Source organism: Cibotium barometz, chromosome 35, assembly GCF_041138505.1.
Source record: "Cibotium barometz isolate CiBa-2024 chromosome 35, ASM4113850v1, whole genome shotgun sequence".
NCBI classification, from domain to species: domain Eukaryota; kingdom Viridiplantae; phylum Streptophyta; class Polypodiopsida; order Cyatheales; family Cibotiaceae; genus Cibotium; species Cibotium barometz.
The window spans coordinates 41,552,109-41,570,860 of NC_141080.1; the positions used below are offsets into that span (position 1 = coordinate 41,552,109).

Genomic DNA, 18,752 nt, shown 5'->3' on the forward strand with positions numbered 1-18,752 from the left:
TCTGGCACTAAATCCGCAGACACCTATCAACATAAGGAGGTTGCAGCTATTGGAAGTGCTGAAAGATTATTCCACGGCTCTCCAAAAAAACTATGACCAGCTGCAAGATCGGCTACTCACCATCATGATGTCCTCCAACGAACAGCTGAACAACAACCAGCAAGAAAGGGACAACATCCACCTCCAGCCAAGCACCCTGGGAAGAAGCCATCACTATCCCATAATTTTTCTTTCGGAAGTCCGCTTTCGGGAATTCATCCTTGGAATTCATCTCATGGAAGACATCCTTCAATTTTCATCTTTTGGATCTCAAGGATCAAGATGTACCTATCACTACCATGATCAAAACTCACCCAGAGGATAAAAAACAATCAGCTATTTATCGTAGAACCACTACGGCCTTTTTTTAATTAAAATGGTTTTATTATGTGTCAATAAACTTCACAATGTGTGACATTAGGGGTGTGCATAATTATGACATGATAGTATAAACAATGTTGGTGGCTTTTTAAAATTGAGCTTAGGGAGAGAATTTGACCATAGTTAAAGCCCCTATTCTCTTATAGTATCGTTTAGGACCATGCTTGGTTAGCATGAATGCTTTATCATTGTGGTTTGGACATAAAATGTGATTTTTTTTTTTGGTTTTGGCTAGTATGATAACTTTTAGAAAGTATCATTCAAGACAAGTGGCTATAACTAGTATACACATACAAAAATAATTTTCAAGGTATTGGATAATGGTCTTTATCAAATCCAACGTTAGAGAAATTACATTTTTTGAAGCGTCATTGGAGGTACTATATAGCACATAATGGCAATTAGGATGGACTTTTTATGATGCCACGATGATGCCAAAGATTTATGGCCCAAAGAAGTTAAATGAAAGATATTGCTAGGACACAACTTGGGGCTTACACATCCAACATGGAGTCAACAAAATAAGGGTCTTTTAAGGCCAATAAAGACCCCTTTAATGTCTCATTTAACATCTCAACCCACTTTATACATGCATGGAACTTGCAAGTAAGGATGTTCAACATTTTATTTGGTTTATTTTGCATGTCTTTTATCCTTGAGTGTAATTGGTTTATTTTGCATGTCTTTTATCCTTGAGTGTAATTGGTTTATTTTGCATGTCTTTTATCCTTGAGTGTAATTGGTTTATTTTGCATGTCTTTTATCCTTGAGTGTAATTGGTTTATGTGAATGTAAAGTTGATTACACCATATAATTATGTTTTCTCTCATAGGATGAGGGTTTAAAAAAAATAGATTTCAAAGTTCCTATTTTTATCTTTTGATCTCATAGATTGTTGGGGTATTCCATAGATGTTAAAAACCTTTCTTTTTTTCCTTTCTTTTTCCAAAACATTCTACCACGTGAATATTTTAAAATTTTTATATTGTCTTTAGTTTTGCAATAGTAGTTGGATAATCTGTATATATGGGAAGGGTGGCTACCAATTCATACAAATGAGCTTGATGCATTGTCAAGATAAATAAACCTAGAGGACACAGAGGTAGGTCACTATATAAAAACACATATAGCACGTGAGCAATCATGTATTTAAAATTCTTTTATTTTTTAGATAACTTTTACATTTTTATACACATTGATTTACCTTCCTTTTATAAGTATACATTAGGATTTTGAAAAATCCCCCCTTTTAAACTTACATAAATAGTCTACATTAAACAACTATTTGGTTAATCCTCTCTTTCATGCAAAAAGCCCCACATTGTGCACAAAGGTACTATATCACATATGTTTAAAGTGGCTCCACCCTCCATAAGGACACTAATTTCCACAAATAAGTTTAGCAATATAGGTCGTGAAAACTACACTAACAGGACTATATTTTTGTACTATTGAAAAACCACATACATAAAGCATGTCCTTGTTAGCTTTTTTTCTTATGTTTACATGTATACTAGTGGGCAACCCATGCTTCACACGTCTTTTGAGACTCCAAATTCAAATTTTACCCAAACCTCCTCCTCTCTTTCTAGAACTCCAAATTCTTGCCACATGGTAGCTTTGTGAAACTCTTCCTTAAGATAATAGAAAGAAGAGATGGGAAGGATAGAGTAGTGAATGTAGGTAGGCTTGATTTTTGGTAGCCATCATGTCATTTTTGGACATTTGGCCCGTCAAAGACTTGAAAAGTTTTTGGAAATGCATCAAAAATTACGTGTAAAATGGTAAAAATATGTGGACTTGAACTTTTTCCCTTGAATCTTGAAGAGCAAGGATAACTGTCAAAAGGCAACCTTGAATGTAGTCTAGACGATTGGGGGAAAAAAGTCAAGCATGACAAAAGTCTTCGAGAGCCAAGATTTTGAAAGAATGACATTAATCATGATTAATTGTCATGACTCATCAAACCATGTACTAAAGATTTCCGTAGCCCTTATGTAAGGAATGAATTTTGATACATTAACTAGTAATGCAAACATTGATTGAAGAAGATGTCGTCGGCCAATGAGGTGATAGTCCAAGTGGTGAAGGCGTTTGCCTAGAACCAAGGGTTAAAAACCCCACAAGGTACTTCCTCAGGAGCATTGCTGCTGCTACGGGCAGATAAAATACACCTACATGAGGACGACTACGGGGCAGTGAAAATAATAACTACAAGTGGATCTTGGGCCTAAGACTAGTCCCCCCAAAAAAAAAAAAGAGATGTCCTCGTTTTTGTGATTATCCAATTGTGATTGGTTGGAAGATGAAGGTCGTTGTATGATAGGCATGCCATGCTACGGAAGTCACCAAAGTCCGTGACTTGACCAAAGCCACGAAACATTCATATACCCACGAGAGAGAGAGAGAGAGAGAGAGAGAGAGAGAGAGAGGGAAAGGAGCGGCTGGCTGGCTTGCTTGCTTAAGTGATAATCACTCGCTTATCACTCGTTTATTGCTTCATTCCTGTGCCTTAGCCCATTTTTAAGCTCTCATTACTCAGCCCACCATGTTTTCTCTGTTTCTCTCAGCAATATTGGCCGAGAATGAAGCAGTTTGAAGCAGTTCTAGAGTGACTCAGAGCTTGATTTTTGTGCTTTTGGAGAGTTCTCAGATATTTCTTCATGGCAATTATTGGACAAATCCCTGGTGCTCTCAGCTTAAATATTGCCAATTATGAGTCCCGGATCACCCCCTACGTTATATTCACCTGTTTAATGGCCGGAAGCGGAGGGATCATGTACGGCTATGACCTCGTTATTGCTGGTAACCTCTTCTTAATTACACGAGAGATTAATTAATCATCTAGCTAAAGTAATTATAATGTGTATCCCGATCCATGCAGATCTCCTAAGGTTAGTGGTTTGGATTCTGATGCGTTATGATCTCTAATCGTGTATGCTGTAACAGCATCGCATGTGGTCTAAGATCAAATTACGCTAGTATACGGGCTTAATTTAGGTTACATTAAGTAGCAGTTGGTGGCGTATAATTGAAGACATTAAAGTTAGGGAAAGAGTAGCCTGATTCTCAGCACTTGGCCTGTGTGGTTGATTAGTATCTTGATTCTTAATGTTCTTAGTATAATAAGACAAATTAAAGAAGGGGGATTAGTAGCTTGGTTGTTTCTCAGCACTGAAGAGGAAGGGGGCTTAGTACTTGGGTAGTGTAATTAGAGGAATCAAAGCAAGGGGGTTAATCTAATCGCTTGGAGTTTGGCCATCAATTTTGGCAGGTGGGATCTCTCTTATGGATGATTTCCTACTGAAGTTTTATCCAAGTGTATACATACACAAGAAGAATGCAACGGAAACCAACTATTGCAAGTATAACAACCAAGTACTTCAGCTGTTCAGCTCTAGTCTCTATCTTGCAGGTCTTGTGGCCACCTTATTTGCTTCTAGAGTAAGCAGGAAATTTGGAAGGAGAGCCAGCATGCTGTGTGCAGGAATACTCTTCATTCTCGGGACTCTCCTAGGCACATCAGCTCAAAATCTTGGAATGCTTATCACCGGCCGAGCTCTTCTCGGCTCTGGGCTTGGCTTTGCAAATCAGGTACATTCAATTAGCTTGCATAGCCTAAAATGGAATTATATGGAAAATTAGACTTTCTCCATTGCCATGTAGCCCATTTGGTATATAATTTAATTTAAGTCTTAATTATAGCAAAAGGATTAATGGAAAGTAGATAGTTGGAGAGAATAATTTTCTCGTACTAGATTAAGGGACTGACTCAAGATCATTAAGAGGTAAAACAAAATTGTTATTAAAGGAGAATTTTGATTACTAGTGCAGGCTGTGCCCATGTACTTGTCGGAGATAGCACCGCCAAGCATGAGGGGAGGGCTGAGTGTGCTCTTCGTGGTGTACGCATCAGTGGGGATATTCTCAGGGAACGTTGTGAACTACATGGCAAACAAGATACATCCATGGGGGTGGAGACTGTCGCTAGGGTTAGCAGGAATACCAGCGCTTCTGCTAACAGCGTGCAGCCTGATGGTGGTGGAGACACCGTCGTCGTTAATAGAGAGGGGCCATCACGAGGAGGCAAAGGCTGTGTTGAGGAAGGTGAGAGGCTCGGTGGAAGTGGAGAGGGAGTTCGAGGAGCTTCTGGACGTGGCCAGGCAGCAAGTAGCACAAGATCATAGTCTAAGGTTCAACCCTTTCGTGGAGCTCTTCTGCGAGAGGCGCAATAGGGCGCAGCTTGTGGTGGCTTGCGCGCTGCCGTTCTTTCAACAGATGGCCGGGGACGATGCCATCATGTTCTATGGGCCTTTCCTGTTCAAGGCTGCCGGCTTCGGCGACAATGCATCCCTCTACTCCGCCGTCATCATCGGCGCTACTGCCTTCCTCTCTGCCTGTGCCGCCGTCTTCGTCGTCGATAAACTGGGGCGCCGCCGTCTGCTCCTCATTGGATCCGTCTTCATGACTATACCCCTGGTAAAGACTTAACTCTAGTTGTTTTTGAGAGGGCGCGAGAGAGAGTAAGCGTCGCCCTTCTTATTGTTACACAATAATTTGCTAAATTTTTTTTTTTGGCACTCATAATGCTTCAATCTTCAAGGAGTTGTTGAGACACAACTTGCAGCATTTTCCTCCTTCAGGCTCCCACAAACACCATAATAAAAAATCCTTGATGTGCGCTCCAAGATCTGAGATGACATGTAGCTTTAAAACAAAAGTAATTATGGTTACTTGCACATGTGACTCTAATCAGATACAAAAGGTAGGGTCAGTGAATCAACACTCATAGTAAATGCAATGTTTAAACGAGAACTTTTAAATGATGTGGTGTCAAAACAGCTTCTTAAAGCGTCAATTATTATCTTAAGGAAGAGTTTCACAAAGCTGCCATGTGGCAAGAATTTGGAGGTTTGAGAAGGGGAGAAGGAGGTTTGGGTAGAATTTGAATTTGGAGTGTTAAAAGACGTGCGAAGCACGGGTTGCCCACTAGTACACTTAAGTATGACAAGTTTTTGAAATCTCTATGCATTTGAATACATATTTAACACTTATGATTGAATTCTTATACATGTACACTCTATTTAGAACCTATATTTATAGATTTCAATTAAAAAATTTCCATATTGGTTTATGCCAGGTTGTGATTGGATGCATTTTCGCGACCAAGCTGCAAGGGAATGTGACTACTCTACCTCGACGTGAGGGTATCACAATGGTGGCAATGGTTTGTCTCTTTGTGTTTGCATTTTTTCTATCATTAGGTCCAATTCCATGGCTCATACCCAGTGAGATATTCTCTCAAGATGTTCGCTCAGCGGGACAAAGTGTCACTGTATTTGTGAATATGCTCTTCAAGTTTATGATTGCTCAAACATTCTTGTCCATGTTGTGTGCCTTCAAGTTTGGAATATTCCTTTTTTTTGCGGGGTGGGTGATGGTAATGGGCATCTTCACCCTACTCTTTATTCCAGAGACTAAACATGTACCGATACAGAAGATGACACGCCTTTGGCAAACCCATTGGTTTTGGCGTCAAATTGTCCTCCCACCATCATTTTTAAGTCTTTCATCCTCACCATCAATTTAGACTGTAAATTGCACATTACATAAGGTCATGTTATTTATGAAATTGATATACAACATCTTGTAATGCTTAGATAATAAATAAATTCATGTTTTTATTTATAGACCATGTCTTTCTTAGTTTAATGTAATAAATCAATTTCACATGTCTTTCTTAGTTTAATGTAATAAATCAATTTCACATGTCTTTACTTTCAAATCAAGATTGAATTGAATTTGTGTATTGAATAGGGAATAGATTTAATGTAATAAATCAATTTCACATGTCTTTCCTATTGAATAGGGAATAGATTTAATGTAATAAATCAATTTCACATGTCTTTCCTAGTTTAATGTAATAAATCTGTTAGATATCTGTAACACCGCTATGGGCGTTACTGTTGCTTGCAAATGAGGATCAATACCAATACCAAGATGCAACAAAAACAATACTTAGGGCTCTTGAAAAGAGTTCCACTTTGTAGATGAATGTGGGAGAGGGTTTGATAATAATCCCACATGGGGACTTATGGGAGTCCTAGAATTTTTGTATAAAAGGTGGCTCATTTGAGAGCTTTACACACATTGGGCTTAGTTCATGTAAGAGCTCCTTTGAGAGACCTACTCTCCCTCTTCTCCATAGAGGTGAAGACTCTTCTCTCACCCCATCTACATCATTGTATGAGGTAAATCTCTTCATTGAATCATTAGCAATGTCATGAGTCTTTCTCATCCTCTTCTCTAATCATTTTACTCTTATGCATGCTTTTAGTATTTCATTTTTTGAGTACATGGATTGATTTGAAGCTTTCATGGAAGCTTGATGCTTGAATGTGTGCATGCTTGTAGGAAGATAGGAGTGGAGTGAGGTCTTTCTCTTTGCTTGAGTGCATAGTGATTGTATTCCTCTTGCTTGTATTTGTGAATGAATGGGTGTGTAGGAATGAGGACAAGTTGAGCTTGTGTGTATGCTTAGTCTAGTGTCAAGTGATGGTAGCCATGAGCATTCTCTCCTTTTGTGGATAAGCTCTTGTGCACCGGTACGGGTCGAATCCCTAGCTCCTAAAGGGATGCAAATCCCATTGGAGTGAGCTTAGTGTGGATCGTACTCCTCTTACTACAAGAGAGAGAGTTTTCCGTCTCTCCATTGGCGCCGCTGCCGGGGATAAGACTCAAAACCGGTTGAGAAGCTTGCATTACTATCACTATTTCTTTTTATTTCGAGGTTTAGGGCATTGAGTGTGTGATCTCAAGGGCGCCTTGTGTGTTTTCATTTTTTTTGATGAGTAAGAAAAAAAAAAAAATTTAACCCCATTGCGGTTGAGTAATCCCGCCATTAATTAGAATTTACGCACTTTCTATTTTTGTTGCAAGTTGGCGTGAGATAGGTAGGAAGTAGTGATATTGTTTTGTTGTTGTGTTGATTATCATGTAGGGAAGCATCTCCATAAGTGTAGCAAAGAAAAAATATATATATATATATATATATATATATATATGTATATTCATATATTTTACATTGGAGAAGCGTAGCATTTCGAAGGACAGTTAGAAGGCGGTTTTTTTTTTTTAAAAAGGGAAAATATATATGTATATATATTTTCTACAGTTGAACGTTGCATCGCAGTCGGCGTCGTACGTTGAGAGCTGCATCGTGGTGGAGAAGCGTCGGCTTATGTGGCCGCAGCTGCAGAAGGCGGCCACCAGCGTGGCATAAGCGGCAGAAGCAAAGAAGACTCTATATATATATATATATATATATATATATATATATATATATATATATATATAGAGTTATACGCTAAGGCTTTGGTAGCTGGCGAAGAAGCAGAGGCGACGTGGCCTGGCGAGCGGCGAGGCAAAAAAAATAAAATAAAAATAAAGTTAAAAAAAAACCACCTGCAGCTGACGGGCTGCGTGGAGGTGACGGTGTGGTGGTTGGAGTAGGCCCATGCATTGTGACGGTGACTGTAGAAGGTGAGAAGGCGAGCCGAGCTTCAGCTGTTGGCGGCGAAGGAAGAGAGGCCAGTGCGAACGTGAGGTGGCCGGGGGCCTCAGCTGAGGTGCGAAGGAAGCAGAGGTAGGCAGCGGCTCAAAAGGAGAAGAAGAGAGGCTGCATCTGACATGGAAGGCATGGAGCTGACTGGCCGGGCCACAGCTGAAGAGTAGCAGCGAAGGCCGAGCTAAGGTGTGAAGGCGAAGGTGGCGTAGGGCTAGGCGACTGTTGTTTTGAAGGCACCTACAGCAGAGCAGAGGCGAGAAGGGTGGTGGTGAGCTTGCCGTAGGAGGCCGTGAGGAAGGCGCAGCGTGGAAGGAGAAGTGTGGAGAGGTGGAGGCGGCTGTGGAGCAACAGCTAGGAAAAGCAAGGTGCGAAGGCGGTGGTGGCGGGCCACAGCTGAAAGCGCAGCTAGTGGTCGACGAAGGCATGAAGTGTGTGGACTGCACAGCAGCACGTGAAGGCAGAAGAGGGAGCAGCTGGCGCTAGGCTGGTGCAAGCAGGCCAAGAAACAAAACGGTGCGCGCCGGCGGGAAATCCGGCGAGCGAGCGGCGAGGCGAAAGATAAGGTAGGTGGAAATTTCTCATTTTTTTATTTTTTTTTTATTTTTATGTTTTTTTATTTTTAAATTAAAAAAATAATAATAATATAATATTTCTTATAAAAAAAAAAGAAAAAAAAAGAAAAAAAAGGGAAAAAAGAAAACAATTAACTATTAAAAAAATAGAGAGAAGAAATTAAAAAAGAAATTAAAAAAATATAAAAAAATAAAAATAAAAAAAAATTTAAAAAAAATTTAAATTATTTTTTTTAGGAGTCCATATTGTGTGCATATTTTTTATTTTTTCATTTCTGTATTTTTTCGCATAATTGAGTAATTTGCATTGTTTTAAATTTTTGTAATATATTTTAAAAATATATATATATATATATATATATATATATAACAAAAACCAACCAAAAAAAAAAAAGAAGAAAAAAACAATTTTTTTTGAATCCATTGTTCATTATTTGTGTACAAAATTTTGCATAATTTAAGTAGCTTGCATTTTTTAGAATTTTTGTAACTGCATGCATAATTAGTATTTTTATAATTTTTTATTTTTGACACGAAATTCATTTATTTTTATCAAAAAAAAAAAAAAACAAACAAACAAACAAACAAAAAAAGAGAAAAAAACAATAAAAACCAACAAAAGAAGGAAAAAACAAACAAAAGAAAATTTTTGATTTTTTTTAGGAGTCTATTATTTTTTGCATATTTTGTAGTTCTTCATTTTTTTAATTTTTGTAACTTTGTGCATAGTTAGTATTTTTTAGTGTGATTCATAATTTCTGTGTAAATTAAAATAAAAAAATAAAAATCATATAATCATAAAATCATTTAAAAAAAAAAACAATAAAAATAATAAAAAAATAGGATAGATAGTTACGCCACACATATTCTTTTTTTGTCTTTAGTGATTAGGTAGGGAAAAATATATATATATATATACATATATATATATATTTTTATCAAAAAAAAAAAAAAAAACAAAACAAAAACAAAACAAAAACACAAAAACCAAAACCAAAACAAACATTTGACCTTATGCACTTGCGGTCGGGACGTCGTGTAAATTCTGCCATAGGACCTAGGGCACCTTCTCGAGTGCCTACTCAAGAAAGCGGGACCCAATCGGTAGGCAATTTGGCAGATATTGCTGAAACCCTATCAGAATCCCAATCCGATACCCTTTCCTCTAGAACAAATAGTTCATTGTCCATGGACAATCTAGGACCATCAACTAGTCATCCCGGAGCGCCGAATAGAACACCCACACGATCCTTTAATCCATTTGAAGCCGATACCATGGGGTTAACATTCAATGTGAGACTCCAATATGTCTACACGAATGCTCAAGGAGCTGAGATCTTTAGGGACCCACAACAAAGGTACCTTGTTAAGATCGCAGACATATTCTCAGAACTTGATAGAGCACCTCTAGTCAATGACCAGGGTAACATGTACATGGGTGGAGATGGTGTTCGCTATGAAGTCACCTACCATCCAGAAAAGGTAGACAAATTAGGGGAGCTCTCTAAAACAGAGTTTTTAGACATATCACAACTTTCCAGAGCAAGGGAGTCTAAAGATGATTGGCTTATCGAGCCAGACATGCCTGGACCTTCCAATGCCCAATCCTCAAAGCCATCCATAGATGATTTGCTTCTGGTAGATCTCAATTTGGACAAGGATAGGAAAGGCAAGTGTAAAATGGATCAGGGGGCTGAAAGCCAATGGGAGTTTGTACGACAAATTCCTGTGATAAAGGTCTTACAGGATGACCCACTTCAAGAGGTCTATAAGGATTCGTTAGAGGGATATTATGCCACAACTAAATCGCCAGAGATGGATCTTCCTCTAGCTTATGTAGTGGTAGTTGAGAAGTGTGCAGGACACATGAACAGAATAGTTGATAAATGGGCCAATGAATATCGAACGTTAGATTGGAAAGAGATTAGGGAACTCACGTGGAAGGGACAACCATTATTTATGGAAGTGTTCTCAACACATACAGCCAAACCAGGAGAGACAGCCTTTCTTGGAGAAACTGTTGCTCCTCCCCTACGAGAGTTCACTAGAGAGGGACCTTCAACATCTAAGTGGACCACTGCTAGTAGCCCAACTCTAGCACCACGATATCGTCCTACACCAAATGTGCGACCACAGGTCACACCACCACAACAACATCTTTCCCACTATAACAATCGGATGAGAGGGGAGCCAACTCGGCCTCCTATAAGTGCACCTCCTGAAATGAGGGTGACAAGATCTTTAGAGGGGTTTGGTGAGGCTGGTAATAGGGTACCCACACCAATTTTGGAAACATGTGGACCATCTTTCCAAAGAGAGGAACAATTTCCACTGAGAGTAAGAGGCCGTAGACCCTACGACGAGTATTCACGACAAGTACGGCCATCCACTCTTCAGAAATTGGTAAAGAAATATGAAGGGTCGGGAGATCCATACGACCATGTAGCTGCATTTAGGCAAGCAGTTCGAGCTGAGCAAGTTGCTGACAAGCATACTCAAATAGAAGGGTTTGGACTCACTCTTGAAGGAAAAGCCCTGGCTTGGTTTCAGGCATTAGAGGCTTCAGACAAAACTTCTTTACGAGTTTTGGAAGAGAGATTCATTGCTGCTTTTTCCTTGATGGGAATTCAACATGACACAGTAGCACACATCTACTCTTTCAAGCAGGGTGAGAATGAGAGTGTTAGAGACTGTGTAAATAGAATGAAGCAGTACATTAACCGATGCCCAGAAGATGAGAAGCCCGCTCAAAGTCGATTAATTTCTCTCTTCTTAAAAGGCCTCAAAAATTCGACACTGCATACACATCTCTATGCGAAGAAACATACGAGTTTCAATGAGTGTTGCCATGATGCTATGGATTTCACCGATAACTTCAAGTTCCAGGATGGTTCTGGTCCTGAGGTTAAACCTAGAAATCAATGGGGTGATGACCAAAGTTCAGGGTCTAGCGCACTAGTAAATCCAGACCAAATAGCCAACCTAGTGCTAAGGAGATTAGGACAAACCTATCATCCACCCATGCAGCCACAACAACAGCAGCAGAGGATGAGGAGTGTACTTCCTACAGGTCCTCATCTTTGTGGAGCATGTGGCGGTGACCATAAAACAGAGGACTGTAATACCTTTTCTCCTCTAGTCACAAACCAACCCACAAAGAAGTGGTGCCAAGCCTGTGCTTGGAACTTTACTCATACCACCCAGGATTGTACTCGCATTGCGAGAATGAGACAGGAACGTGAGCAGCCGAGGGGTGGAGTGGCTCCACAAATGTATCAACAATATACAAATTTTGAACGTAAGCCACCGATGACACAAGAACAAGCACGACCTGTTCTTGGTGCTCAACCTCCGGCTCCAGGGACTGCTCCTGTAAGGATTGTCGACTATGACAATCCAAATGTGTGTAGAGACTTGGTAAACCCAGGATATGTGGAGGAAGAATATGTATCATATTCATCCAAAGAAAATATCTTTGAAAGTCCCGCATACCCAAACCAAGCACTGGTGGAGATTCAACCAGGGGAACAAAACTCTTTAATGTTGCTAGGCGGCTACCAACCTAAGACTCCAGGCCCCTCAGGTCAATGGCAGCCAAGGAAAGTAGAGGCCAAACCAATGGGCCCCTGTTATGAGTGTGGAGAACCTCATTGGGCTCGTGATTGTCCACATCGCTCAAGGCAAGCATCTAGGTCCAATACAACAGTGCAACAGTTTCCACCAATAGAAAGATATTGTCTGGGGTGTTGTGTCGAACACTTCCCGAAGGATTGTCTGTTGAAACCACATGAGGAGGGCAACTCCCAACCAAAGGTCTCACTTAACCTTGTAGGGGCAATTCCATCACCATTTTCATCTGAGAATGAGGATGTCGTGCCACTTAGAGTCATGACTCGATCACAGACACGAAACGCTGAAATACAAACTGATGAGACACCTCGAACTAGGGATGCAAAGACAAATCTAGTGGACAAGACCCTACAGTCCAGTAGAAAAAAGACCACTAGGAGGAAGAAGAACCGAAACAAGCACACTAAAAGTGCATCCACTTCTAGTTCTCAGGAGAACTCTAAACAAAACATACGGGATAAAACTTTTACATCCCAAGAAGTGCGTGAGGAACCTAAACCTGAGCTAAGTGCTAAACAAAATGAGGCTAGTACGACTGAGGATAGTTCTGGGGGTTCTGTTTTTGTGGATAAAGTGAATGAGACACTAGAGGCCATCATTGATGCTCATAGAAGTCGCATTGCAGCCTTATCAGAGCTACCCAAGAAGCTTCAAGAATACCCAAACCCTCGTGAGGAGAAGATCAATCTAGCTGTACATCAGCAACTCATTAGGGAAGCTCAGTCGATACTTGAGGGACCACCACCACCTATTCCTCGGGGCCCAACCTCTCTTAAGCCAACATTAGAAACTATACCGGAAGTGTCATCAAGTAGGGAAATGAAAAGTGAGTTCATTTCACAAGCTCAAAGCGAAAGATCGACACCAATTGACACTCCATTGAAAGAAGAAAGTCTACCATCACCTAGCCTTGTCTTCCCATGCAATGATGAAATTATTGATGCTAATGAGGACATGGCAAATGACATGTGGGCCGCTGTAAATGAGAAAATAAATGAAAACATGTCTTCTGTTAGTTCGCCTCCATTCTCTGAGGTGGATTTTACCAGAGATTCGGAAAACAATTTTGGACGCCCAAGCATCCAGGAGGAAGGTCAAACAATTGTTTCTCCTAGAAGTAAGCATACAATGAAAACCTTACCGTCTTATCTGGGAGAATATGAGAACTGTTCTCAAACCTTGAGGATACCCTCCATGCATAAAAGGTTGACTAAGGAGAAAAATATGAGTATGGTGCAAGCTATTTTGTCAGCACCAGTGGCTTGTACCTTACCTTTGCTTGAGTTGATAAAGCTTAAACCTGAGTTGTGGAATGATATTGCCACATGTTTGTCGGAGCAGGTATTGCTACAAAAGGGTCACCATGAGTGTACTATACACCATGAGACAAAGCAAGTAATGCCAATTCCTATCAACAAAGTTGGAAAATTTTGTGAAGACGATCAGGGAAATGCTACCCTCCCATTGGAAGTGCGAAAAGTATCTTCTACTGCAATACTTGATAGTGGTGCAGGGGTGGGCATTGTAACAAGGTCCATTTGGGAAAAATGGGGCAAACCAGCTATTAGGAGTACCAGGATGCGCTTGTAGCTAGCAGATGGAAGCTTAGAACATCCCCTTGGGCTGCTTGAGAACATATTGGTCACTACATGTGGGATTGAATATGAGCATACCTTTGCAGTGGTGGATTTTGGAAAGCATCCAAACTATGAAGTGATATTGGGTAGACCATTCATGCGACAATTTCAAATGATTCAAGATTGGGGATACAACTACTTGTACCTCAGACATGATTCTGTCATCACAAAGGTCAACCTAAGGAATCACTCATATCGGGATGTAACAAGGTCTCCAATAGATGAGTTTGATTCCGCTTCATCTGAGGGCTCAAGAGTTACATTGTCAGATGGGCGAGAAGATCTATGGATGTGTGGAGCCTCCTGTAGGGATTTCAACACTGAGAGACTTAAGGGTAATCGAAGTATATCAGACGAGGCATACATTCCACAACCCTTCCCTGAGCATTTAATTGATCCATTAGAATGGAGTCATGTCCTTGCAACATTATCGACATGTGCTTTACCAAAGCCAATTCAATTCTGTGACTCTGATGGTTATGATATTATTCCTATAAGAATGGTACAACCACGTGCCCTTCTGGATGATTGGTACTATAGGGATACATCCACAACAGCTATGCATGTCGAGGAAGTCTCAGTAGAGGACTTGACACTCGAGTCTGCCAATGATGCTGATAAGGAAGATGGCTGGGGATCTGATTTTGATAATGAAGATACAATCCCTGAGGAAGAGTTAGGAAAGGCACGCCTACTCTTGAGAGGAAGGGAGATTCAGGTAGAAATCCCTCGAAGCCGACCTAAACGTAAATGCTGTAAGAACCATAAAAAATTCCGTAGACAAGATGAGCGGGAACAACATGAGGGACTACAAAAAGAAAAGGAGGAGTCTAAGAGTGAAAACTCTCGACCACCACCTCACTTCTCAGGAAAGAACGGATATCTATACTATGTCCAAGCACGAGATAGTATCAAAGACCAAGTCAAACGATCAGAGGGATTCCAAGCAAGAGAAAAGCTAACAACTGTTAGCAAAAATCGTAAAAGAACGAAGAAACAAAAACCAAAACTCAAGTCTAACACCGATTCAAAAAAGAGTGTGGGAAGTGCAAAGATAACGGTTAAAAATCCGATGCATGATGGCAAAGGAGAACTCAAAACCGCATGGTCTTCCATGAGTGGAGACTCAAGTGAACAAGAACAAGGTCTAAATGTTCCTCCCAATTTCACACAGTACACTCTTCAAGATCGGAAGATTGTTCTTCAACAGCCCATGCGACAAAAACCAAGCATGCCAGGGATTTCATACGATGGTCCTGAAGATGCAAAAAAGATTGATATTGCTAAGCCAGGAGAAGAACCTCGCTATGTGTGGATTGCCACAGACTTGTCCTTAGATGAGGAGAAGTTATTAATACAAACAATAAAGGAGTATCGTGATGTTTTTGCTTGGAGTTATAAAGACCTCAAAGGAGTTGATCCAAGCATATGTCAGCATACAATTCCATTGCGAGAGGATGCAAAACCCTCCAAGCAACGTCCTTATACTTACAATGAGAATTTTGCACGGAAGATAAAGGAAGAAATAGACAAGCTCTTAGAGGCAGAATTTATCTATGAGATTGAACACACTGAATGGGTCTCCCCTATTGTAGTGGTGCCCAAGAAAAATGGAAAACTTCGAGTATGTGTCAACCTCAAGAAGGTAAATGCAGCTACTGTGCGTGATCATTACCCACTTCCAATCACGGATCATGTTCTGGAACGAGTTGCAGGGAAAAAGGCATATAGTTTCTTGGATGGATTCTCCGGGTACAATCAAGTGTCAATTGATCCAAAGGATCAACACAAGACAGCCTTTGTTACTGAGGATGGTATCTTTGCCTATCGTGTTATGCCATTTGGTCTAACAAATGCACCAGCAACCTTTCAGCGGTTAATGAGTCATGTATTCAAGGAGTACCTTCGACAATTTCTTGAGATTTTCATGGATGATTTATGTGTTCACTCACAAGAGCGTGATGATCATATAGAACACCTGAGACTTGTGTTTCAAAAGTGTCAACTTTATCGTATATGCTTGAATCCTGACAAGTGCAAATTTATGGTAAGACAAGGGAAAATTTTGGGCCATATTGTTTCTCGCAATGGAATTTCAACAGATATGGATAAAATTGATGTCATTGTCTCATTACCTCGGCCTATCAACCCTAAAGGGGTACAAACATTCATGGGACATTGTGGCTATTACCGTAGATTCATCTACATGTACGCTGTCCTAGCCAGACCATTATATGCTCTTCTTGTAAAGTTTAATTGGACTGATGAGTGTGAGGAATCCTTTGAAAAGTTGAAGCAAGCATTAGTGACTGCACCCATCTTACGGGCACCAGATTGGAACCAAATCTTTCATGTCCATATTGATGCTTCCAACTTTGCAATTGGATGTATTTTGGCTCAGTCGGGAGAACACAATAAGGATTTCCCAATCTCATATGCTAGCCGACAGTTGAACAATGCTGAGAAGAATTACACCACAACAGAAAGAGAAGGATTATCCATGATATATGCAGTGAAAAAGTTTCGCCATTACCTTTTGGCAAACAAATTCATATTTTTTGTGAACCATCAAGCATTGCTATATTTGGTGAATAAACCTTGTGCAACTGGAAGGATTGTGAGGTGGTTTATCATCCTTCTTGAATTTGATTTTGAAGTTGCAGTTCGGAAAGGAACAACTCATCTAAGGGCAGATCACTTGTCTCGAATCACCTCTGGAGAAGCTCCTGTGGGTGTGGATGATGATATGTTAGACTCAACACTTTTCCTTGTAGAGACAGCCCCCAGATGGTCTGAATCCATTTTAGAAATTTTAACAAGTGGGCAGATACAACTAGCGGGTCCTAATGTGGACCTATGGCGACCATTCAAGCTAATCTCAGGGAGATTATATCGTCAGGGTAACGATGGAGTGTTGAGGCTTATACCTAACCCCGACCAATATGAGGAGATCTTGGAATGGGCCCATGCAGGTATTGATGGAATCCATGCATCAGCTACCACTTGTGTGCGACGTATATCTCAGGATGGGCAATGGTGGCCTACCATGCATGCAGATGCAGAAACATTTGTTCATAACTGTGCTTCATGTAAAATTCGGAAGCCAATTCATAATGTCACATTATTCCAAATTTCAACTACACCAAGTTGGAGTAAGTATATTGTGGACTATCTTCAGCATGGTCATTTGGATCCAAAAATTCCTAAACATCGAAAGCATGCTATTAAAATTGAAGCGGCAAACTATATGCTGATAGAAGGCCAACTCTACAAGAGGGGCAAGGATGGCATATTACGCATGTGTGTATGTGAAGCTGACTATCTGAAAATCTTAACTCATGCACATGCAGGTGTTGGGGGTGGACACTTTTCTGGCAATACCACAGCAAAGTTGATTAGGTGGTCTGGGCTTTGGTGGCCAACCTTACAAATGGATGCCGAAGAATATGTGAAACGTTGTGACGACTGTCAAAGGACTAAACCTCCCATCACAAAGGACAATATGCCATTGCGGCCTATGCTAAGCACTCGTGCTTTTGCAAAATGGGGTATTGATTTTGTCGGTCCCATTAAACCTCCAGCTCGTAACACGCATGCAGAATATATTATAGTCGCAACCGACTATTTGACCAAATGGGTAGAGGCAAAGGCAACAGTCAAAAATGATGCCAGGACCACGGCCAAGTTCTTGTATGAGTACGTGTTTACACGCTATGGCTTACCTATTGAGATCGTTAGTGATCAAGGTGTACACTTTGTAAATGAAGTCATAGAATTTTTGCTTCAAGAATTTATGGTAATTCACAAGCGTTCTGCACCCTATCATCCCCAGACCAATGGACAAGCCGAGAGTACTAACAAGATTCTCTGCACAGCACTCACAAAGATTGTTGAGGGACATAGGACTGATTGGGAGCAAAAGTTGCACTCTGTTCTCTGGGCATATAGGACAGCCTATAAAACATCTGTGGGCACAACCCCATTTGAACTTGCTTTTGGGTTAGATGCAATTCTTCCCATTGAATTTCTTGTACCTACTCTATGAGTTGCTAAACAATTGGATTGGACTGGTCATGAGCTTTCACAACGTGTTGACGAATTGGAAAAGCTTGATGAGACCCGCTTATTGGCGGTAATGGGGATGTATGCTGAGAAGAGGAGACAAAAACAATGGTATGATAGAAATGTAACAACGGGCCGATTCAAAAAAGGAGACCTGGTGCTCTTATACACACTTAAGAAGCATAAGAGAAAGCTCAAGAAACGTGGCCTAGGACCATTTGTGATTAATGAGCTTACTCCAAGTGGTGCGGTGCGTCTGGAGACACTAGAAGGTGAGCAAATGCCTAACTTCATTAATGGAAGTCGTCTCAAAAAATACAATGAACCATTAACTGAAGCCATGCTTCAACAGATGCATGCTGCACAAACACGAAAAGAAGCACTTGACCTACTTAAACGTCAGGCTCAAGAGGAGGCTAAAGCTAGAGTTGCAAAAGCCAAGGAGCGTCGCAAAGCTTCTGTGTTGGCCATACAGTTGGCTACTGATGAGCCATATGTCGATCCATTCAATATTCAAGTATGCCTTCATCTTCATGAGACTACCTACTTTGTCTCTGCCTTAATTGACTCTGGTGCAGACTATAATGTTCTATCGTTTGAAACATGGATAACCTTGGGTCAACCCACACTTGTACACACTCCTGTGGACCTACGAAGCTTCTCAGGTGAAGATAACCCTATAGAGGGAAAATGAGTCATTATGATGTCCATTCAGGATCACAAGATGTTAATGCCCTTTTATGTGGCACGTAAGTCCAAGGCAGTAGTAGAGGTTGTTCTCGGTAGATCGTGGTTAAGTGCGACCAATTGCTCATTGGATTGGAAGAATAGACAATACAAGTTGCAAATTGATTCTGATTGCAT

The 18,752-nt window shown here is 40.5% G+C and overlaps 1 protein-coding gene across 1 annotated transcript; it reads left to right on the forward strand.

Moving 5' to 3' along the window:
• The first annotated feature begins 2,839 nt into the window (after window positions 1–2,839).
• Window positions 2,840–6,072, forward strand: LOC147618455 (sugar transport protein MST4-like). The gene is made up of 4 exons (XM_086774893.1): window positions 2,840–3,225; window positions 3,695–4,014; window positions 4,255–4,899; window positions 5,561–6,072. Exons 1-4 carry the CDS (start codon window positions 3,084–3,086, stop codon window positions 6,008–6,010), a joined length of 1,557 nt encoding a protein of 518 aa, XP_086631019.1. The 5' UTR covers window positions 2,840–3,083; the 3' UTR covers window positions 6,011–6,072.
• Window positions 6,073–18,752: the final 12,680 nt, after the last annotated feature.